General features: G+C 39.5%; 1 protein-coding gene across 1 annotated transcript in view; it reads right to left on the reverse strand.

The window, feature by feature from the left end:
• The window catches only part of CERS6 (ceramide synthase 6), a 263,770-nt gene that overhangs the window by 173,599 nt on the left and 65,472 nt on the right, over nt 1–24,699 (reverse strand). The window contains exons 2-3 of the mRNA XM_079782839.1: nt 22,706–22,811; nt 8,163–8,293 (exon numbers count right to left, since the gene is read on the reverse strand). Coding sequence (XP_079638965.1) covers nt 8,163–8,293; nt 22,706–22,811 — 237 coding nt within the window. The remainder of the gene's footprint in view (nt 1–8,162; nt 8,294–22,705; nt 22,812–24,699) is intronic.

Raw genomic sequence — 24,699 nt, forward strand, 5'->3', positions numbered from 1 at the left:
ATGATTGGTGTCCTTATGAGAAGGAGCATCAAGGGTGAGCATGCACAGAGGAAAAACGATGTGAGGACAAAGGGAGAAGGCCAATGAGAAAAGCATCAAGAGAAACTTACCCTGTGACACACTGATTTTGGACTTCCAGCCTCTAGACTGTGAGAAACAAATTCCTGTTGTTTAAGCCACCCCGTCTGTGGGATTTTGTTATGGCAGCCCTAGCAAACTAATACCCAAGAGCAATTTACAAGCAAACATCAGGTTTTTTTTAAAAAGGTAAACTCTATTTTTTAACCATTTAACATGTGTAGCACTATACTCCTGTTTTTACTAGGTTCCTAACTCTTCTTTTAATGTCACTGATGAAGTCTTTGAGTGTTGTGTCCTGACTCATTTTTCTCATAAGCCATGTGTTGTTTTGTTTTGTTGTGCAATTTTGTGGAATGTATACATCATATTATAGCACAACCTTCTGTATTGCCACTCAGAGAATAGTGACTTATGGATCCGGAAGACAAAGCATAAAACACAATGTTTCTATAGTCTTCTTCAGACACTCTGATGAGGTGGGTTCTATAAAAAAAGTCTCGAGAAGGGAAGGCACCAAACTTAGATACAGAGCATGTATGTGTATTTGTGTGGGCACATATGTAGACTACAATCCTGTATAAGTAGAAAAGGTTAAAGTATTCATTTCTGTTTGGTAGGCTTTGGAGGATTTTTCTCTAAATTTTACAAACATTTTATATATCTCCTATAATCAAAGTTGGTTATAATGATTTTCATAATTTTGTCCTAAATAATAAATAAATAACTTTTAAAATAGATTAAACAACAAAGAGAAATGATGTATAAATTCAAAATATGGCAGACGAGAATTAAATAAGAATATTAGGCCTTAATAAATTCAGTTATTCCTCAATTTACTCTGTCCTTTTTTTTTTCTTTCATCCTCACCTGCAGATTTTTATTGATTTTAGAGAGAGGAAGGAAGGGAGAGAGAGAAACATCGATGTGAGAGAGAAACTGCATCCCATACATGCCCCGACTGGGGATTGAACCTGCAACCTAGGGATGTGCCCTGACTGGAACTGAACCTACAACCTTTTGGTGTACAGGATGACATTCCAACCAACTGAGCCACCTGGCCAGGACTATACTCTGTCCTTTTCATCACTCTCCAACTCCATGTTGGACAAAATTATTGGAACTCGGACTGCCGGGCTACAGAGCCTTAAGAAACTGAATATTTAAAGAAAACTGACCAACAATACTGAGTATGCAGCCAGCTTGACCAAAGTACAGCCTCTTTGATATTTTTAGAAAAACTATGTTTTCCTTAATTAGCCAGTACACATGGATTAAAGGCCTAGCCATATGCCATCAAGGAATGTGAGAGGCTTGATTTAATTGGTAAACCCGAGTTAACTTGCTACAGATGGTAGGTCTGGAGTGGAAAGTGGGAGAAAGGTTTTAAGAGCTTATTCAAGGCAAAAGAATAGACTGCCTATAGTCAGGTTCATCAATCTTCATAATGTTTGTAGTGAAAGCGACACTGCCTAAGAATACTAATAAGTTCAAAGAGGGCTTGATTGAGCTAAATGAAACTGCATTAAGGCACCATGTCTCAGGAATATTAGAGATGGGGCACACTAATTACAGAACTGTCATAATGCTTCTATTACATGGCAACACTCTGAGCAATGGATTACTGTGCCTGGTGCTACAAGAACACATTCTCTTTCTTGAAAGAACTGTTAATATTACTGTAATCCTAAAGCACTTAGCAAACGATGGCTCGCCAGCCAAATCCAGAAGGCCATCTGTTTTTGTACAGCCCATGAGTTAAGAATAGTTGTAAAATGTTTAAATTGCTGGGAGAAAAAATTAAGAATAATGCTTCATGACACTTGAAAATTATGACTTCAAACTTCAGTATCCATAAATAAAGTTTTATTGAAAACGAGCCATGCACATTTGCATTGTCTAGGGCTGTTTTTGTTGTATAACAGCAGAGTTGTAATTGTCACCAGGCTCATGTGACCTAAAATATTTACTTTCTGGCCATTTACAGGAAAAGTTACCTGACTCCTGTTCCAATGTCAAAACTGACCTGAATACAACCCACCGATTTAAAACCACTGGAAATAGTCAAGAATAGCCTTCAACACCAAATTTGAACGATACTGAGGCCAGAGTAACTATGTACTTTGAATGATGTAAATTGTTCACCAACCTAGGAATGATTTTGTATTAATGAAAAATAATCACCACCTTCACAGCAACAAAACAACTCAACCTTATACTATTCAAGACCTAAGTGGTTGACCCCAAATTTACGATTAATGTTTTTTCAGACTTATGATCAGTATCGACACACTGCCAATCATGTATCCCAGTACTGATACAAAGAAGACATCACTTTTCTTATTCTCCTGTTCTGAAACCGCATCAATCTCCAGCACAACTTTGATGGTGAACTTTGTAAAAGATGCTCACGTCATGATCTAATGGAGAAAATGATCAAAACTAAATTGTTTTTTGGCAAATTTTGTCCATCACTAGTGTGGAATATGGAAGATTCTAAAGCAGTTTACAAATATGCAGTTGGTTTTTTTTTTCCAAACAGGTGACTGAGTTATAAAAACCAGACAATTTCCTCAGATCAAAGACTGATCTGAAATAAAGGAATATGATGAGACTCAAATTGTTGCTTCCTGTACAACCCCGACCCTTTATCAGGCTCCACTTTCAGATTGAAGTCACAGACAGCACTGCTGACTTGTCCAAATAAAACAGCTAACAAATAAAAGCAGTGACCAAGTTGGTGGCATGAAGGCAACTGGTTAAGCCACTCGTTTCTCATGCTGAGTTAATCCTTAGTTCAATGGAATCACAAATAAAGAAGACCACAGGCCTTCTTTGCAGAAATGAAGACACAATTTCAAAAGGTTCCCAGATTTTGGTCATTGTGCTACCGCTAACAGAAGCATACAGATACAGAAGCATTTGGGGGTCATTTTAATCAGCATCAAGTCTAAAATGGAATTCCTAAACAAAAGACAACCTTGGACCCGCATCTTATAGCAAATCTCCACACGGATCAATCTTCAATCCAAATAAATCACCACTAATCTGTGAAGCATGACTATTCCTTCTCCTACATTTTCAGGTTATCATGTGGGAGATTTATCTGTCCAATCAAATAGAGACTGCTGAAATGAAAGCCACACATAATATTTACTCCCAGATGTGTGCGATTAAACCTACTGCACAATATTCAAAAATAATGAGCATAGGTAGGGCACAATTGAGAGGAAAGCATTTTACTGTGAAAATTTATATCTGCCCCTTCCTGTGTCACCCTGCAGATATCTTCATTTCAGATATTTACTTTTATGTTATCCAGATATTGTTAGAGGAGGAAGGCGAAGCCTCAAAGCCTGATCCCCCAGTTAAATGGCTCCCATTCAGAGCCAGTTTCTCCTAAAATGTCTCACGTGACATCTCATTTTTATAAATTCTTTACTCCCTCTTGAAAAATCTCTATTTCAATAAAGATTGAAATGCTTCTGGAAGAAATATGCATCAAAACAAACACAGCTGTAAATGACTGACATCAGCATGAAGAAAAAAAAGAAATACCACGTCAATGTTTCAACACATTACTTGCTGAGCAGCTTCTCCTACTCAGTCCTTCTGCGTTAAATGGGTGTGCCCAAAATTGGACATGCCAGCAGATGGTTATAAGCACTGTTTGGCATGCATCTTGGTGCATTCTACACTGCTGACAGATGAAATACAATTCCCCTGGAGGGATGCTATGGTTTCTAAAGCAGTACTTACATAACAAAAAAACTACAGAATCTTTCCATTGGGGCCCTAGATCTATAAGCTCCAAAGTTGTGTTGTCTTGCTTGTTTAGTAGATTTGAACAGCAGTCATCTCTTCTCAGAGATTAGTGCTTCCTAACCAGAGATGTGTGTCATCAGTATTCAGGATATTTCTCCCAAGATATGCATGTCCAGACCCCACCTGAGTCCCCACACTTAATCAGACATGCTGGTGTGGGGCCTGGGCATGTGTACGTATTTTGGAAAGCTTACCAGGTGATTGTGAAGTGCATCCCTGGTTAAGATGGCTTTCCCAGATTATTTTTTAAAGTGGTGAGTAAATAACTGTGACATACATGTGTGCATGCACAGAACAATGTAATTCTGTTTTATTTTCCATGGTGCTATCTAAATATACTTCTTTGCTATCCCATTCTTTCCCCCTGGTTTCTGCTTTTGAAATTGGCTTGGAGCATTCCATAGTTCAGTAATAATCCCCAGATAAATTTTAGGTAAAGTCCAAGTATATTAGACACTCTTCATTGGGGGTAGGGGCAGTATGCCAACTTAGATCAGCAAATTCTTCCAAAACAATGTCATCTGAACATAGAGTCATTCGACAAATATTGATTCAGCAGTGTTTACATGTTGTGGTAAAGGCAGAGAAGAATTCAAGAAAAACAAGATGTGGTTCTTGTACCCTCAAGGAGCACATATGATATAATTAGGGTGATACTATATAGACAAGCTATGGAAAGATAAATAACCACATAAACATGTGACTTGGTATTAAGCGACTAGCTCTTCCAATAAGGACTAAGAATTCAGAAGAAGTAGCGCTCCCTCCAGACCCAACAGTCACAACACATTTCCAAGAGGGCCTGGGGTTTGAAGAGTGGATATGGGGTAAGTGGGCGGGGCAGAGGAAGGTAGAGGTTCCTAGGCAGGAGCAGGGGACAAACCAAGGCAGGAATGAACAAAGTAGGGACAGTGGAAACATAGCCCTCAGGAAGAAAGGGGTCGTCTGGGTAACTAACATCAAACAGGTGAAGGCCAGACTATATCAGGCTAAGGAGCCTAATATTGATCCTATAGTTGTAGGAAAATCATTAAAGTTTTAAAGCAGCAGACCATGGAGATAATAGTATTTTAGGAAAATGTAAAAAAATTTTTTGCAGCCAACAAGCATATCAGATAAATAATGGGATTTATGAGCCCCATCAGGACTGGGGCCATTGCAGTGGCTTTACAAAGAACTAATGGATCTCAGGGGCTGGTTGGTTTATTTCTAGCCTGTAGCAGAACAGAAGCATACAAGAATAGGAGAAAAAGAGAAGTCAGGAGTAGAAGCAAATCAGAGTTGCCAGCTGGAGGTGGCTCAGAAGAAACATTTGCACTGGACACATGGCTTTGGAAGAAGTTGTGAGAGAAAAGAACTCCTTTTACACAGAGGATGGAAGGTAGAAAGAGGGAAATAAGAGATTGAAGACTGAATCTGAAGAAGTGGCCCATTAAAGACCATAAGGAAAATAAGAGAATAAATGATGCAAACAAAAGTCCTCAGAAAGGCAGGAGAATCTATTGTCAACCTAGAGGGCAAGGGAGAAGAGTTTCAAAACAAAGTTCATCAACAGTCTTCTGCAATAGGGTCAAAGGCCACTGGTAATGACTCAGTTTTAGTCCCAGCAACCCCTGTGTGTGCTCTAACCCACAATTGATCTTTATCTTTTAATCTTTAGTTTTGACTGTGCATACCAATAGTTTAGCACACATATCTGTTTTTTTAATAGCTGTCTTGACTCTCACATGTTGAGAAATTACATTTTACATGACACTATTATAAATAAGCTACCCAAGGGAAGAGATCATAATTGATGCCTTTATGCACCCCCAATCCCCACATTGTGCCTTAACATTGCCATGCCTCTAGCAGTCATTTAGAATTTTTTTTAATTCCAGAACATTTTAAAAAATATGTTTTTATTGATTTTAAAGAGAGAGGGAGAGAGAGAGAGAAACGGATGAGAGACACACATCCATTGGCTGCCTCCTCCATGTCCTGCATTAGGGATTGAGCTTGCAACTCCAGACATGTGCTCTGACCAGGAATTGAACCTCTTGGTTCATAGGTCAATGCTCAACCACTGAGCCACACCAGCTGGGCTAATTCCAGAACATTTTCATTACCCCAAAAAGAAACCCTGTACTTGTCAGTTGTCACTTTCCAACCCTCCATCCTTGCCACTGGCAACCACTGATCTGATTTCTGTCGTAGCGATTTGCCTGTTCTAGACATTTTCTAGAAATGGAATCATACAATATGTGGCCTTTGGTGACTAGTTTCTTTCCTTTAGCATAATGTTTTCTTTTTCCTTTTTTAATTTAAAACAGATACATTAAGTTTTTTGGTTTTTTTTTTTTAGAATATACAAAATAAATCTATTTCTAGATTGTAGATACAAAATAATAAGCCATTTACATGCAATAAGCATTAATATTTCAAGAAAAACAATTTTAAATATAATAATATTTTTAACTAATTGAAATATTTTAAACTAATTGTAACAGTAATCATCCTGGTGATTGTGGTATGCAGGTAAGAACCAGTTGAATTCAGGGAGAAGACACAGACATTGGTATAACGTTGAGCTTTGCTTGTCAAAGTGACCCATGGACCAGCCTCGTGGCCTGGGAATTGGCTAGCAATGCACTCTCAGCTGCCATCCCAGAACGACTGAATCAGAATCTGCACTTTAACAGGATCCAGGTGACTGCTTCCGACACACGCTGATGTAGACTCAGCATAGAGTAGCAAGGGCCAGCATGGAGGTACCAAGTAAGTTAGCGGGAGCTGGAGCAGATGGCACCTGAGCTTCAGTGTGTGGGCATGGGCTGAGACCCCACTTCACACCTACTCAGACCTGCAGTTCTAGGATGCAGCCCTTTGGGTATTGGCAGGACCAGGCCAGGCAGCAATCCCAGCTTCTGAGCAGGAGCCCAAATGCATAAATCCTTCCTCCATAATCTGCCACTAACTTCAATTACAGGAAGGGCTTTGCAGATTGTATCTACGAGGCTGTTTTTCCATGTTTTATAAATATTCTGACCTCCTGAAGACCCTGTTAATGCACCCCATATTTATCCAGCCCTAGGATTTACGACATTATTCTGCCTCTCACTCATTCTCCTAGAACCATGGTCAGCAAACTGCGGCTCGCGAGCCACGTGTGGCTCTTTGGCCCCTTGAATGTGGCTCTTCCACAAAATACCACGGCCTGAGCGAGTCTATTTTGAAGAAGTGGCGTTAGAAGAAGTTTAAGTTTAAAAAATTTGGCTCTCAAAAGAAATTTCAATCGTTGTACTGTTGATATTTGGCTCAGTTGACTAATGGGTTTGCCGACCACTGTCCTAGAAGATTAGGTTTCCCTTTAAGCTTTAGATTACAATTGCTAAAACACTTTTTGGGCATAATTGAAAGCCAGACCTGAAAATGTGACTTTAACCCCAAATAGAAAGAGGCTGCAATGGAGGGAGCTACACTGACAGGACTTCAGTTAAATGACCAGGTGTCAGGAAAAAGCTCCCAAAGAAAGGAAAGAACGGTTAGACACAGGTGCCATGCATCCCAGAGGAGGAAAACCAACTAGAACAATGAGGCAGAATCCTCCCTTTGTGGGGGATGTGCTCAATGCTTCAATATTCCTTTCTCTAACTTGCCTATAGACACGTGTATTGAGTGTCACTACTTCAAAATATCCCTGTGCTAGAAGAGTTCTCGCTGGGTCTTCTATCATTTTTAACAGCTTCCTTGAGATATAATTTACACACCATAAACTTCACATTTCCGAAATAGAAGAGAATTTCATTCCATGCCCCACCTTCAGGCAATGCTTCATTAAACTCACCCAAGAATATAATACAGCCATTTCTTAACTCTCCAGGAATATAGGTCATCAGTGTGACCCTCTGATAATATATCCCAGTATCTCAGCTTTATCAGAGGGAAGAAGATCATGACAAAGTCTACTCTATTAAAATTCAAACTATAAATGTAATGATTTTTAGTGCTATATTTCAAGTGGCTGACTGAAAATTCCATTGTAGGTTCTGTAATATGCCTTTGTAGAAACTCCATGCAGAAGCCAACTTCATTATTTGCATCCAAAGTGGAAACCACAAACTTGTACCAACTATTCCCTAGTTTTTCATGGACTGTTTTCCCCACCAAGTGGCTTTTTAGGGGCCGCTGGAGCCTGGACTAAGCCTTTATTTTTCACCTCAGGGGTGGTATGGGTTACTATGCAGATTTTTCTTTCAAAAAGAAGAACAGCAACTTACATGCTCTCACAGAACCTCGTCAGTGTGCTTGGCTTCTCCTGGTTGCGTCTTTGTCTAAACCAGCGCTGAATGCTGCGAACATCCCAGTCCAGCTGCTTGGAGAGGCCTTCCAATCTCTTCTCATCAGGATGCTGTGAAACAAGGGACCAGGAAAATCATTTCCATCTTCACCAAAAAGAGATATGCCCTTGTCTACAGTTGAGGTGTTTTTTTTGTTTTTTTTTTTAAGTATATATATATACTATCTGCTACTGAGATTTCCACATTTACCACTGAGGACGTAGGCCTTCCATTAGCAGTGTGGATGTAAAAAACCACTTAGGACAAGCAAAGTTATTCACTGTGAAACAGCATTGGAAAATATGAATCTTGCTCTAATGCTTGCACTTCTTATAAGCAATGAAGATGCAATGGGACAGCCACCTGGCTGAGTCAGCTCCATTAGCCTTCAAGGAAAGGAGTTTCAAAACAAAGCTCATCAACAAAGTCTTCTGCAGCAGAGAAGTAAAGGCCACCTTAGGTGAATGTGCAAAGAGGCATCATTTCAATATTTCCCTTTCTCAGGAGGGGTAAAAAAGCTAGACCCAATTATCATATATCAGGGTAACAAAAAGCTTGGAATAATCCCCAAATAGCTGGCGTTTAGCCTAAGGGACCAATTCCACTAAAAAATGTTTTTTCTTTCTTCTCTCTCCCCTCTCCTCTGTTCTTCACATATTCCTCTTCTATTCATTTCCTGGTCATTCCTGTTTACCCGTCCCCATCAAAACCTTTACAAGGACTATGTACAACTTGAAGACACAAACGTGGTGAGGTGGAAAGAGACACTATTTATGCTTGCCACAGGATGGTAATTGTCTCACACATTTCTGGAACATTAGGAGATGACAGACATAGGTTCAATTCCTCGCTCCAAGGACCTACCCCTCTGAGCCTCGGTTTCCTCACCCATTTAATAAAAGGGCTATTTATCCACCTAAATGGGATAGCGGTGAGGACCAAATGTCAAAAATGTATGTAAACTCAGCACATGTGAGTTCTCCCCTTTCCTTCCTCTCTCTTCGGTATTTTAGAGAGCACCCTGCCAAATATTATGGGAGGGTGACCTGCCACACAACATGACTAAACTAATTTAGCTTTGTTCCTTATTTATTCTAGCTTTGCTTTCATAGAAGGAGGCATTAATGATCAGAGGAAATAACCAAAAATGGGGAAGGCAGGCTGACCAGCTTTCTGCTCTCTAGTTATGAGGGTTGAATTTTCACATGACACCCTTTAAAGCATCTCAATCAATTCTAGGTGTCAGACACACAGGAAGCACAGCCAGTGGCCTCAGTGTTATGATTGAAGTTATAAAATGTGCTGAGCTTATGTCTGTAAAAGTTATTCGCCAACTTTCAGGAAGGCATGTACGTTGAGCTGTTTTTATTAGTAGTCCTGACACCATCTCCACTCTCCCTTTATGTCCTGCTTAATTTAAAAGTGTATGAGAGAAAAATTTACAGCCTACAATATATCTTGGACTGATCATTTTCCTAGAAGAATTCATTTTTCATTTCAATTTACATTCTAAGTTTATTGACTAGGTAAAACACTCATATGGTTCCCAGATTAAAAATTATTCAAAGTTTCACCTTCCTACTTTGTTCCTCGTCTCTCAGTTCCTCCTCTCCCCTTCTTACCAGGTAACCAGTCATTAAATCAGGTCCTTTCCAGTGTTGTTTTATGCAAATGTAATCAAATTTGAATATATATTCTTATACCCTCCTCCCTGTCTGCCCGCTCCCCCCTCCACCCGCCAGTCACATAGATGTTTTCATACTACATACATCATTCTGGAATTTGGGTTTTTCACTTTATAATGTGTCTTGGAATATTGTCCATTATCCTATACTAGAGGCCCGGTGCACAAAATTTGTGCACGGTGGTGGTGGAGGGGTGTCCCTCACCCAGCCTGCACCCTCTCCAATCTGGGACCCCTCCAGGGATGTCCAACTGCCCGTTTAGGCCCAATCCCATCGGACATGCCTCTCACAACCCAGGACTGCTGGCTCCCAACCGCTTGCCTGCCTGCCAGCCTGATCACCCCCTAACCACTCCCCTGCCAGCCTGATCGACGCCTGACTGCTCCCCTGCTGGCCTGATTTCCTCTAACTGCCCTCCCCTGCAGGCCTGGTTCCCCCCAACTGCCCTCCCCTGCAGGCCATCTTGTGGTGGCCATCTTGTGTCCACATGGGGGCAGCCATCTTTGACCACATGGGGGCAGCCATCTTGTGTGTTGGATAATTTGCATATTACCTCTTTATTATATAGGATAATAAAAGCCTAGATGACGTGACGCCCTTGCGCGACACCCTTGCGCAATGCCGCCACAAGATGGCCACATGCACAGCAGAGGTGGGGCCTGGCAGCCACTCCGCACAGTGAGGCCTGGGGGTCCTACGGCTCGCTGCAGCACAGAAGAGGCCAATCCTGACATCTCCGCCACCTCGTGTGGAGGAGGCCGGTCGCGGCAGGGGAGGGCAATTGTGGGTAATCAGGCCAGCAGGAAAGGACAGTTGGGGGCAATCAGGCCAGCAGGGGAGCAGTTAGGCATCAATCAGGCCAGCAGGGGAGTGGTTAGTGGACGATCAGGCTGGCAGGCAGAAATGGTTAGGGGCAATCAGGCAGGCAGGCAGGCAAGCGGTTAGGAGCCAGTGGTCCCAGATAGTGAGAGAGATCCCAGACTGGAGAGAGTGCAGGCCAGGTTGAGGGACAACCCCCCCCCCCATGTGCACAAATTTCCTGCACCAGGCCTCTAGTAAAAATATAAAGGACACCCTCCTTCCTTTGTAGAACTAAGAATATGCCATAATTTACTTATCCACTCCCCTATGAATGGCCATTTAGTTAGCTTCCAAACTTCCGCTACTATAAACAATGCTGCAATAAATAACCTTGTCCTGGGTCACTTTCTACAGGCCATTTCATATACAAGTATAAATTCCCGGAAGTGAATGTTGGCGATCAAAGGGTCTATGCATTTGCAATGTGTTTAGATATTGAAAAACCCCCTTCAGTAATAATCACACCAACTAATACTATCATGCAAGAGTGCATGCTCATTTCCCAAAGCCTCATCAATAGAGTATATTATCAGACTTAATTATTTTCCCGTCTAACGTATAAAAACTAGCAACTCAGTATATTTTAAAATTTGATTTCCTCTTTTTCTGAGAGAAGCATCTTTTCATGTGTTTTAAAAACCATCTGTATTTCATTTTTATGTACAGTCTTTTTATATTTACTGTCCATTTTTTCTTCATTTGTAGGTATTTTATTTATTGATTTGTAGAATTTCTTCAATTATTCTTTAATTTCTTCCATTAAACCTTTGTGTGCACCACTGGCTGCATACTTTGTTCCAATGTGTCACTTGTGCATTATAGTTAGCTTATGGGGTGGTTTTTGCTTGTATTTTTTACTTGCAGAAGTTTGGTGTGTTGTGTTTTTTTTTAACGTATTTAAATTTTCCAATCATTTCTGTTACAGTCTCTGAATCTGGGTCATAATTAGAAAAGACTTTTCTATTCTAAATGTCCAAGAAATTCTCTCACATTGTTTTGATTCTAATACATCTATAGTTTTGATTTTTACATTCAATCTTTAGTATATTTGGAATATGCATATCCTAGTATACAGTGGGAGGTGTGAATCTAACTTTCTTTCCAATTGGCTACCCAGATAGGCCAATACCATTGTTCACATTTTTTCCCAGGAGAAATTGAATCTATTCTTCCATTTTTTCTATTATGTTTGTGCAAGGATATGAAGTTAGGTTACTCAGAAATCTTTTTTTATTTTTCTATATAAACTTTAGAATTAGCTTGTCCAGTTTCAAAATATAAACAAATGGTCAAACAAGAAAACTGGTTGGTATTTTTAATGAGATTATACCAAGTTCTTAAATTAACATAGAGTGAATTGACATCTTTACTCAATTTGTCTTTTGTGTCCTTCAACAGTGTTTGAAATTTCCTCATGTACCTTGCCATCCTTGTTACATTTATTCTTAGGGATGTTATCTTTTTGGGTTTCTATTATAAATAAGGAATTTTCTCAGATCTTCTGACTGCTTAATGTCTGCATGTATATATGATTACTAATTTTGTGCCAACATTTCATATTGTTTGTGGCTAATTTTCCTGGTATATGGTCATATAATACCATGTTATTAGAATGATACCTCTATAAGCAAAGGACATTTTTAGTATCGTTTTTTCACTAGTACCTAGGGCCTTAATACTTCTTGAATGAATGAATAAATCTTCTCATAGCCATAGCTTTATTGGCTCCTTTCTAGTTTTTATGCCTTCATGTTCTTTCTTCTTATCTATTTGCTAATTAAATATAAAACTTAGCACAATGTAAAACAGTGGTTATAAACACCCCTATCTGTTCCAGACTTTAGTGGAAATACCCTTCTGTTTCTCATTAAGCAAGAGGCCAGATCTGGGCCTGTGGGCCTGATATACAGGTGTATTAAAGGAAACCACCTCGCCCTAGTTAGATAATTTTATTTTAATCAAAATGATGTTAGGTTTCAGGATCCACAGAGATTGAGCATGCATTTTTTTCTCCTTAGATCAATTAATATGATATATTATTTAAATAGATTTTTAATACTGAATGCAGGGAAGGAAGGCCTTGAATTCTCTAAAATAAACCCTACTGGACAATGATGAGTAATTCTTTTAATGTGCAGTTAAGTTTATCTGCTAATTTTTAATTTGGATTTTTCATCAATATTAATAAGTACAATGGCCTCTAATCTTATTTTTTCATAAAATCTTTGTGAGACTTTGATATTAATGTTTCATTGCTACACAAAAATAATTTGGATGATTTTCTTAATTTTCTATGCTTTGGGATAGTTTAAAATAGCATTGGAATTTTCTGCTCTTAGAGAGAGTGTTATAATTTTCTGAGAGCACCTGAGCCTGGTACTTCTTTGCAGTTTAGTTCTTTGATTTACACACACACATACTCACATATCATATAAATTATAGTTGGTATATTTTATTTTCCCAGAATAACTTCCATTTTATCCAAGTTTTCACATTTTATTTGTCATGTTAATAGAAATGTATCTTTTTTATTTTCCTCCATGTCTATAATCATTGATTATTATGTTAATTATTATGTTGTAAATTTATTATTTGTTTTTTTCTTAACTGGGTTCTCTGACTTTCTATAAAAAAATTAGACAAAGTACTTTCAGATTAATTTTCTTATCTATAGTTTTGCTAATGCCATTTCTGCATTTATCTTTATTAATTTCTTCCTTTTGCTTACCGTCATTTATTTTGTTGTTCTTTTCCTAATGTCTAAGAAAGTGTTTAACTATATATACATGAGTTTTCATCTGAGCACTGCTTTGGCATAGTATATACAGGGTGTCCCCAACAAATGTATACACACTTTAACAGCTGATAGCTCAATTTTGAAAATGAAATGTATTTTTAATAAACACTGCCTTTATAACTAGTCAAAGTTTGTGTATACATTTTTTGGGACACCCTATATATGTGAGTAATGCTTTCATAATCACTGTTTTCTAAATATTCTGAAATTTTGTTATACTTAAGAGTTGACTGAGAAGGGGTCAATGGAGGGAAAAAGGGGACATATGTAATACTTTCAACAATAAAGATAAAAATAAAAAGTGTAAAAAAAGAGTTGATTGAGAAAGCAAGAAGATTTCAGCTTTCTGGTTTCTACTATTATTAAATTGTACCTAATTTTAAAATTTATTATAGTTTTGTATATAACAAAAGATAAAATTTTGTAAATATTTAACAGACACTTGAAAATTGTCTATATTCAGAGTAGAGTGTTCTAAATGTACCCCTTAGTTGTTCCTCATTAATTACGTTTTATTAGAATTTCTATATTCTGTTTTATATTTTATTCACTTGATCTGTCATGAGCCAAAGGCAAACAAAAATGTCTTATTATTAAATTTTTTTCAATCTTTCTTTATGAATGTATTCAATGCATGTATGTTTATAATTACTTTATCTTCATTTTAAATTATATTCTTTAGCAATAAAAAGCTAACTCTTCATTTCATTTAATCCTTCCTGGCCTTAATTCCACTTTTCTATGAAAATAAAAACCCTACTTTCTATTATTTATATTTGTCTATATAACTTTAATCACACTCTTATTTTTAATATTTGTAATTACTGTACTTTAAGGTATCTCTTATAAGTTCTGTGACCTAAACCTGAATTATTTTTATTAGATGAATCAATCATTTACATTTACTGATATAACTGAAAGTTTGTTTACAGTTCCCTCAATTACGATATGCTTTCTGTTTTGGTAGTTAAATTTTTAAAATTTTAACAAACCAAATATGGTTTATTTTATTTCCCTTACTTTTGGAGGGTAATTTTTGCTCTAATGATTATTTATATGATTATAATACTCTTCTATTTGTTTTCAGTTAATAATAATTTCATATAAACAGTATTTCTTCTCCCTCCCCCACCCAACATTAGTCAATAACTTTCTCTCTCTTAGAGTTTACTCTGGTATTGTTAAATATGTTTGTACTTCTATTACTTGATTTGGCTGCTTAAACTAATATGCTTTGACTTCCAGCTACTAGAGATTAGGCATTTAGTGAATTTGTTGTGCCTCCCACCCACCCCTCCCTTTCCTCTCTCTATTATCATTTCTACATTGTGAGAGCAAATAATGTTTATGCCCTGCCTTGCCTGTTCGGTCATCCTAATCCTCACATTTCTTTCTTAGTTCTAAAGTTTAAATGTATTAAAAACTCGCTAACATCCCTAGTGATCTATTGGTCAGCTGAAATTAATGATTATGATAGTTTCTTCAAAAAGGACTCTTGGGAACAATTCCCCAAATTTTTGCATTTTCAAATCTGTCTTGAGCCTTTACACAGTAAAAACAATTTGCATAGCTATAAAATTCTTAGTTCACATTTTCCTTGAAAATACTGAAAATGCTGTTCTGTGGAATGTTGCTATAGGGAGGAATAAAGTAATGCTGACATTTTTCCCTAAATAAGTGATGTGATTTTTTGTTTGGCTGATCAAAGAATTAGTCTTTTTTTTTGGGGGGGGGGGGGGGGGCTTGTGTCAATAGTATTGGCTTTATTTTTTAAATTTATCTTTATTGTTAAAAGTATTACAGATGTTCCCTCCCCGCCCCCCCACATTGACCCTCTCTACCCTGCACCCCCCCAGAATTATTATTTTATTTTTCAAGTCTAACAATTTTAATAATATAAGTCTTAGTGCTAACCTTCTTGGGTCAATTTTGGTATCATTTGCATTAACATATTAAAATAAACCTCCATTTATTTTTGGATAATTTTCTTGAATTACATCTTCCAGTATTTATTCTACTTTGCTTTTTCCTTAAGGGATTTCAATTATGCAGATGCTGTATCTGCTTGGTCTATGTATCTAATTATTTTTAGCTCATTTTTGTTTTATTTAATTCAATTTTATTATTTCTATCTCCCATGTTTCTTGTTGAGTTTCCTGCACTGTCTAGCATTTCCTGTTTTCTTTCCAATTTTGTTTTCATTTCTGGGATAGTCTTAGTACTTTTTTCCTGAACCTACCAGCTCCCACTGCATCTCTTTCGTTGACCAGTCTTTTTTTTTTTTCTTTTGATGTTGTATTTCATTTTTGCAGTCTCCCTCCAAAGAGTTACTGCTTTTTTAAAATTATTATTTATGGTGAAATATTTTATCACAATCTTCATGTGCCCTGTGGCCTAATTTTTCTAGTAACAATATTTATCAATAAGTGTTACTATACATTTTTTTTTCTTGTCTTTGATGCTGTGTGTGTTCCTTCTTTACTACTCATCACTGAGGGAGCTGGATTTTCTGGACTAGCTCCTGATAGTATGGGGAGCAAGGAGGGTGCTTTTGCAGTTTAGCTGCCACCAAGGTAGACTGGCTCCGGAAAAAGTGCCTTCCACGCGGTCTTCTGTGTACTTCCTCTACCTCTCTGAATTACACTGAGTCCAGGAGGACATCTGCCAGCCTCGCTCACCAGTTCCTGTACCTTGTGGTGCAAACACTGTGGACAGAGCTTTTGTCTTACCTTCAAGAGCTGTCTTTCTTTTTTTTTTTAAAAACTTTTTTTTTTTTAATATATTTTATTGATTTTTTACAGAGAGGAAGAGAGAGGGATAGAGAGTTAGAAACATCGATGAGAGAGAAACATCGATCAGCTGCCTCTTGCACACCCCCCACTGGGGATGTGCCCGCAACCAAGGTACATGCCCTTGACCGGAATCGAACCTGGGACCCTTGAGTCCGCAGGCCGACGCTCTATCCACTGAGCCAAACCGGTTTCGGCAAGAGCTGTCTTTCTTGCTGGCTTTCCTGAAATCAACCCCCACTGGGCCCTCTATCTACACTTCATGCTTTTCATTTCCTGCTGCTTGGCTTCTGCTCAGGCCCAACTGTTTGTTAGCTTTTATATATATTTTGAAATCTAAAGATATATATCTCCTAGTTTGCCAAAAATAAAGTGTGTGAGATTTTCCTTCTTTTTTTGTGTGTGTATATATTTTTAGTGTTGTTTTTTATTGTACTTTGTAGTTTTTTTCCCCTTTTAAATATCTTCACAGAAAGAAATAAAAATTGCTGACTTACAGAGACATTTTTATACCAGAAATACCCATGTTAATTTTAATGATCACAACCAGTACTGAGAGGGAAAAGCGAAGTAAAAAGGAAAGAATGAAGATAAGTATAACAGATAAATGAGGGAGGACAAATTATAGGAAGTTTGCCTATCTATATATATAAAACCCTGATATACAAATAGGCAGAACAATTGAACCGGTAGCTATGATGTGTGCTGACCACTAGGGGGCGCACATGGAACATGGCAGGTGTCGGCAGCAGAGTGCAGAACATGGCAGGCATCAGCCCTAGTGGGGTGGTGGAGCAGGTGAGCGGGGGTGCCAGACCAAGGCAGGGTGCTGGTCACTGTCATTGGGGCTAGCCTCTGGTGGTTACTGAAAATTCTTTGCTCTTGCACACCAGTCTCGCCTGGTGCTTGCACCTGATGCCGGCGCTGGCACCACTTGCACACACTGCCGGCACCCGGCACCGACCCCGATCACTCGGCGCTGTCAGCAGGTGCGAGAAGCAGCTGCCAGCCCCAATCGCCCCTCAGGGCCTCTCCACCTCCCCCTGCTCCTGAGAGGCGATCGGGGCTGGCAGCCACCACTTGTACCCATTGACAGCGCGAAATGTTCGGGGCCGGCGCCATCAGCGCATGGGAGCAGCGGCAGCGGGAGCGGGGCTGCCAGCAGACAGGGGGCCGGGGGCCATGGCAGGAGGGGCCGAGCAGGGGCACAGAGGATGGGCCGAGACCTGCCCCTGTGCCCACCACAGCCTCGCAGCCCACAGTTCCTTTCAAAGTGCACAAATTTGTGCACTGGGCCCCTAGTATATTTTAAAACAGCATGACATACCGAAAGTGAATTGTAATATGATTTCTCTGGATCATTAAACCTAGTTTCATAGTTGACATATATATACTTCCCTCAATGGTCTCTTGACATATATATACTTCCCTCAAAGAATTGATTTGCTTAGAAAAGTGAGGCTGCTGGAATACAGGAGAATCCCCAAAAGATATATTTATATATACACACACTTTGAATAATTATGTATTCCAACTAGAGGCCCGGTGCATGAAAATTCATGCATTCTGGGGGGTCCCTCAGCCCAGCCTGCGCCCTCTCGCAGTTCAGGACCCCTCAGGGGATCAGGCCTAAGCTGGCAGTCAGACATCCCTCTGGCAGCCTGGGAGCCCTTGGGGGATATCCAACTGACATAAGAGGTGGGAGAGGTTCGCTGCGCTCGCAGCCGTCAGCCCGGCTTGTGGCTGAGCGGAGCTCCCCCTGTGGGAGCACACTGACCACCAGGGGGCAGCTCCTGCATTGAGCGTCTGCCCCCTGGTGGTCAGTGCATGTCATAGCGACCGGTAATTCCTGGTCGTTCTGCTGATAGGGTCAATTTGCCTATTACCCTGTTATTACCCTGTTATTATATAGGATGGGTTAAATCTGAAAAGAAAGAAACACCAATTGAGCTATCAGCTGTTAAAAGTGTGTATACATTTTTGGGGACACCCTGTATATAGTATATATCTTTGACCTGGAACCATGTTGTCAAAGGCAGAATGCTGGATGATCACTCAAACACATAAACATGTTCCGACTCTCCAAGTCCTGCTACTTCTATTCTGCTCAAGCTATTCCTTCCTCACATCACAAATAACACTGGAGAACTACAAAAATTTTAAGGAAAAACAGTTACAACTTTTAAATTTGACAGTAAAATAGTAGTCAAGTTTTCAAACTAATTTAAATTGGCCAATCAAAATAAGCAAATACTCTAGAAAAATCAATTGTACTGGACAAAAAAGCTGTTACTAAAGTGTTAACTAAAATTTTTATTGGTAGTTCATCTCATGGTAAAATTGCGTAACATATAATGAACCTAAAGCAGTCACATTTTAGTGCAAAAAAGTAAAATTTAAAAGCTATCACGATTACAGCATAAAATTTCCAAAAGCCTCCCAATATTTAAACCAAAAAAGGGGGGATAGTAGAAGAATACATGTAAGGAAAAATATCCTGCAAATAAATTACATCTAGAAAATTTTTACTTTAGAAAATTAACTTTCATTTGTAATGCTAACAGCAAGTCACCCAGGTAAAACATACATGGTGTCAAAACAAGCCAAAGGAAAATCATTTGGGCAAAAAAATGGAAAAGGATCACAAGTCCAATTTATAGAAAATATTCCTTTATTAACTTTTGGTTGAGAATATGTTTGTATATTTTCAGAAAACAACTCTGAGACATGTGGATTCCTGCAACAGAGAGGAATTGACAGGAGTGCTCCAGCCATGAAGTCAGAAGAGAAACAGTCCAGAGATGGAAGACGCTGACGATGCCTTGCCATACTAGCAGTCAGCAGATATGCGTCACTGCAGATTGCCCAGGACCTAACCAGAGAGGGTCGGACCTGCAATACCACCATTTGTCCACCATCCAGAACTGAAATGTCATTGCTGTTATGAACACATAAACAACTGTTCGACATAGAAACCGGGACTCAAAAGAACTGTTGGCCCAGAAAGAAACTCACTATAGACTGATTCATTTGCCTCTCAGCATAACTATTATTGCTTGTCTCATTTTCAGTTCCTATAAGTGTATTCCTAGTATCACATGAGCTCACTCATCTAGGGGAAAAGATGAACAACATAGACTGAAGAACAAGAACAGCATTGATCAGACTGTCAGACCTCAGAGGGAAGGTAGGGGAGGGTGGGGACAAGGGAGATAGATCAACCAAAGGACTTGTGTGCTTGCATATGAGCCTAACCAGTGATCACGGACAACAGGGGGAGGGGGGCATGCGTGTGGGGGTGTTTGGGAAGGGAACGGGGGGGAGGGGGTTGATGACAAATATGTGATACCTTAATCAATAAAGTAATTTTTAAAAAAAATTTAAGGAAAAACAGTTACAACTTTTGCTGCACTTAACATGAGGCTTCTGCTTTAATCATGGAAAAACTTCCAAAAGAATCACCTTGGAAACTAAGAGAATATGATCATTAAAATTAGCTACAAACAAATATTCTCCGAAGCAGTGAACCTGGCTGCAAACTCCTTTTATTACCTTTACAGAGGAAATTTCCCCAGTGACCATAAACAACATAAGGCAAGGGAATAAAATGTCCACGGCAGGATTTCTAAAGGGAGGCATACATTTAGGTAGAAAACTCATAAAAATATGTTGTCATCACATTAAGAAGTGAACTTGATACCTTCCTGCATAACTGCATTTTTAGGGGCAAAAAGGAATTCCACTACAGTAAACTGATATGGTAAGTGAAAATGCAAGTGTTTTCTTAATATTTTCTTCCTTTAAAAACTGCATGATATGTGCCCTTTCAGGGTAAAACCTGGCAACCTAAGACTACCAAAAAACTTTTCCTAAAATTCCATTCATTCTTCTCTTTTTCCTAGCAGAGACGTAAAAACAACACCTCGTGCTTCTCCCACTTTTCCAGGGAAAAGTCCATTTTTAAAAGGACAGAGGGAAAAACCCTAGAGAATCTTGGCAGGAACAAAGACCATAAAATAAACAAAAATGTTTGAATATTTGAATTAACAGTATTAAGACAAGAGACAAATGACACAAATGGTCACCCACACAGATACCAAAAAAGGAAAAAAATTTGCTTAACACCGTCAAATCGCATGTTAAAAGCCCAAGTAAGTCTCCCAGGAAAATGAATGAGGGAACCATGTATTACACAAACACACAAATTAACCATTTTATTCAAACATACAATACTTCTCACAGAATGATATACTTCTGTGTTTTTCTATTTTTTTTTTTTTGTCCATGTAAGAGTAAGATAAGAGAGAGATGTAAGAGTAAGAATAAAATATTTTGATGCTGTGATTTGCTTAATTTCTCATGGCTTTAGATTTAGGGTTTTGGACTTGTTTCTCCTCCTTCTTTGCTCTTAAGGAGATATCAGTAGGAGGAAGGGGGAGGCAATCTTTCCCATCTCTTCTCCTTCTTGCTCTCCTCCTCCCACTCCTACTTTGGACTTGAACTCTCAACAGAGTGACTGTCTCTTCTATTTTCTGCACTGTGAATCTATAACCCATGTTCTCCCTTCATTAAGGTGACCAGATTTTAACATTGGTAAAGCGGGACACCACTGACCGGGGGGGGGGGGGGGGGGGGGGTGTCCTTGACTAAAAATTTGGTCTATATGGAGCAACAAAAATTTTCATAGAACACAAAAATAGTATTGTAACATATTTTTTTAAATTTCAACGTAAGTACAATTTGCAAATATAATAAACTAGAGGCCCAGTGCATGATTAAATCATGCACGTGTAGGGTCCCCTACACGCTTTCGCTTTTCGCAGTGGAGCTGGGTGCCTGTCCGCTGGTGCACCAGGCCTTTCAGAAGCCTCCAGCTCGGTGGAGGCTTCTGAAAGGCCTGGTGCTGGAGCAGACAGGCACCCAGCTCCCACGCTTTTGATGGTCCGCGGCCGCTGAGGGGGGCTGCCACGGACACCTGGCTACCCTGCCGTTGAGAGGCGCAGCTGGGTGTCCGGAGCGGCCGCAGATCTGGCCCTTGAGAGGCACAGGGGGCGGGAGTCCCTCCCCCTGTGCCTCTCAACAGCAGGGTAGACCCCCTCAGTGGCAGCGGATCCGTGCCTCTCAATGGCCGGATAGGCCACCCCGAGTCCCGCCCCCCAGCCTCCCGCCGCCCAATTGTGGGCATAGCGGAGTGATGGTAATTTACATGTTACTCTATTATTAGATAGGATAAAAAATTATGTATAGTATTATTTTATTCTTTGGCATATTTCTCATTTGAGTGAATTTTTTTTAGTAGATTGCTGTTGTTGTTTAAAAGGTCATGAATTTGCCGTAACGTAAGTCATGTCACTTTCAAGGCCGGCGCTAGACTTTTTGCCACCACTATAAAATATAAATAATACGAGTACTGTCTGCTAAATTCAAGAAAATTTATGTATTTATGAAATAAATAAATTACTTACCTAAATTATCTGAATAGCTGATTTGTAATGACATCACTTGTTTAACTAGCTTACTAGCACGCAGTACGATGTGTATTGTCTGAGAGACAGTTACAAAATGTTTTCGTCGTTGCCAATCCCCAAAAATGCCATTGTTCATTAAGTCCAAACAATGGTGGTCGAATTCTAACAACTGATCAACAATGCAAACTTTGATAAGCAGTTTTCAATAATCAGTTCTCAACAATTATTTGTTATTATTAAAGTTTAACATTATAAAATTAACAAAAATAATATAAAACTCATATCCTGGCTAAAGAGCCACATGGCCGCCGAAAACCGTATATTCCCTTCCCGTTCTCCCGCCGTTCCCTAGCTTGTCGTGCATTCTTTCCAAAAATCGGGACTTTTTTAAAACGCCGTGGGACGCGGGACAAATTGTTAAAAATCGGGACTGTCCCGCCAAAAGCAGGACATCTGGTCACCTTACCCTTCACCCATGTCACAACTCTTCTAGCCTCCACTGACTGCTTGCCTATGTACCACGACTGCTAGAACATATGAGCGATGCTATAAGCAACCGCTATACATACTGCTTCATGTCACGTGAGATTAAAAGAGACACAGAGTTAGCCTAACCACTATCCCATTGACACTGTTCTTCACAGGCAAGCTTCTGAAGTCGGCTTGAGAGTAAACCAACAGGTCTCAAACAGGCCCACGTTTATTCGGCTCCTACCCATTTTGGCCCAGTCACAGGGCCTGTGTGCCTTCTAAGAGCACACCTTCCAGGAGGAGGATGGGCAATAAACAGTTCCTTCTCAGCCCCAGGGGAGAAGGGATTGAATGATTTCAGCCTGAGAACTGCAGTCACGACAATTCACGTTCCAGGAAAGGAGAGCCGTACCTTGGTGATGGCAGTGAAGACCTTCTCCAGAATGGCATTGGGCTGGGCAACCTGGGGTCCACTGGCCTGAATGTTGAGGGCTATCGCACACGGTTTGGCTACAAACCTACAAAAAAAAAAAAAGACAAGTCATAAGCCATTCTTTCTATAGCTGGTCTTAATGTCACCAGTTACACATTACTCAATTTGTCCCAAACAGCATTTTATAGGTGGATACTGCCAACACTAATGTTGGTAACTATAAAACAGATTTAACTGTTTTTCTCTTCTTTTGTACCCCCAGCAGTAATAGTAAAAAAAAGAAAGAAATTCTTTATTTATTTTTTGCACTTTATTATATTTTAAAATTTATTTTTACTGTTGAAAGTATTACAAATGTTCCCTTTTCCCCCACCAATGACCACCTTTGCCCCGCTCCACTGCCTCCCCAGGCCTTTGCCGCACTATTGTCTGTGTCCGTGGGTTACACATGTAAGTTCTTTGGTAGTGATGACCATCATCATGCTATCAGGGTCCTTGCTCATCTACACCTGGCCTTCTCTCAGGACCCAAAACTTCCAGCTCCCCTATCCATCCCCCTAGCCCTCTAGGGTACTGTGCCTACCCTTAGCACTGGATAGTTGGTATGAACATGTGTAAACCTCATCCGTGTGTGTGGCCTCCATGAAGGCATAAAGGGCCTCAGTGAAAGTCCACATTTCCAGAGCCTAGAACACAAACTCATTTAATCCTCCCCTGGCCAGATGAGGCAGGATGATCATCACCCCCACTTTGCAGAGAGGGTCAGAGAGATCCTCTGCCTCCAGGAGAAGGGAGGCAGAGGCAGCATATTTCTTTCTCAGGGAGGTCAATGCTATTATCAACTCCCTGGCTTGATTTACTAGCCAGGCTCAGTCCCAAAGTCTGAGGATTAGGGGGGAGGGGTATGGTACGAGAAATGAAAGACAAATTGAACAGGATCAATTTAAAGATTGAAGCACTTTACAGTTTAAATGGGTCATGGTAGGGATGTACAATACATCAAAACACATGAGTTCTCTGAAGGAAGTTACTATGTTATAGAATATTTTTATTTGCATGCGTAGTAAACTGTGGGCACCCAATAAATATTTGATGGATGAGTGAATGACCAAATCAACTAATTCAATGGTAGGTACCCTTACTATCTTTTCTGTAGAGGCTGTGCATTTTAACTCCCTAGACATTTGGGCCTAGATGCCATTTCTAAAATTCCCATTGACTCTCTGAAGTCAAGGCCGCCCTGCGACAAGCACTTGTGTCCCACCAACACCTCATCAGGCATTTTCTTTTCAACTTACCTAGTACAGACAGCCAAACATTTAATTTCCAAGATTTAAAAAATTTCATAAGATAGGCAGAAAAACCTTAATTTCAAATCCCATATGAGAGGAAAGAACGGATATAATTTTTATCGTCCTAATAGTACCCCTGATTATAGGAACAGACAGAAATTTTATTTGTGTTTATTCTCCAAACAATTTGTCAAGCACTGCTAGCACTTTTCTTTTCAAAAAGCATATCAGACACCAGAACAAAACCAAACAAAACAAAACCACTAAGACACAACTACCTATTGCCATGGTCCATTAGAGAAAAGCTGGATATTTCCCCCTCAATGCTGGCTCAGACAGAAGTAAGTTCAGAAGAGCTGTCTTTCACAAAGGCTGTCTTAAAAGACAGAGAGCAAGAAATTGGATGGTGGGGTAGAGTACCGAGAAATACAATAGTTGAAAGAAAATATGTATTTTCAAGCTTTGAAGATTACCTCTACCTGGAAATGCTCACCCGATTACTTTTTTATCAAAGGCAGCAATACCACCTTCAAAAGATCAAACATTTATAAAGTACTTTCATGTAGTATAACATCCTATTTGAAAGTAAATACCATAAGGATGCAAGCTTTGAGGAATACTAGTCTCAATTTAAAGGCAAAGAAAGCACCTAAAACATTCCTACTTTTAAATTCTATTGAA

The sequence above is a fragment of the Cnephaeus nilssonii genome (assembly GCF_951640355.1).
Source record: "Cnephaeus nilssonii genome assembly, chromosome: 10".
Taxonomy (NCBI): domain Eukaryota; kingdom Metazoa; phylum Chordata; class Mammalia; order Chiroptera; family Vespertilionidae; genus Cnephaeus; species Cnephaeus nilssonii.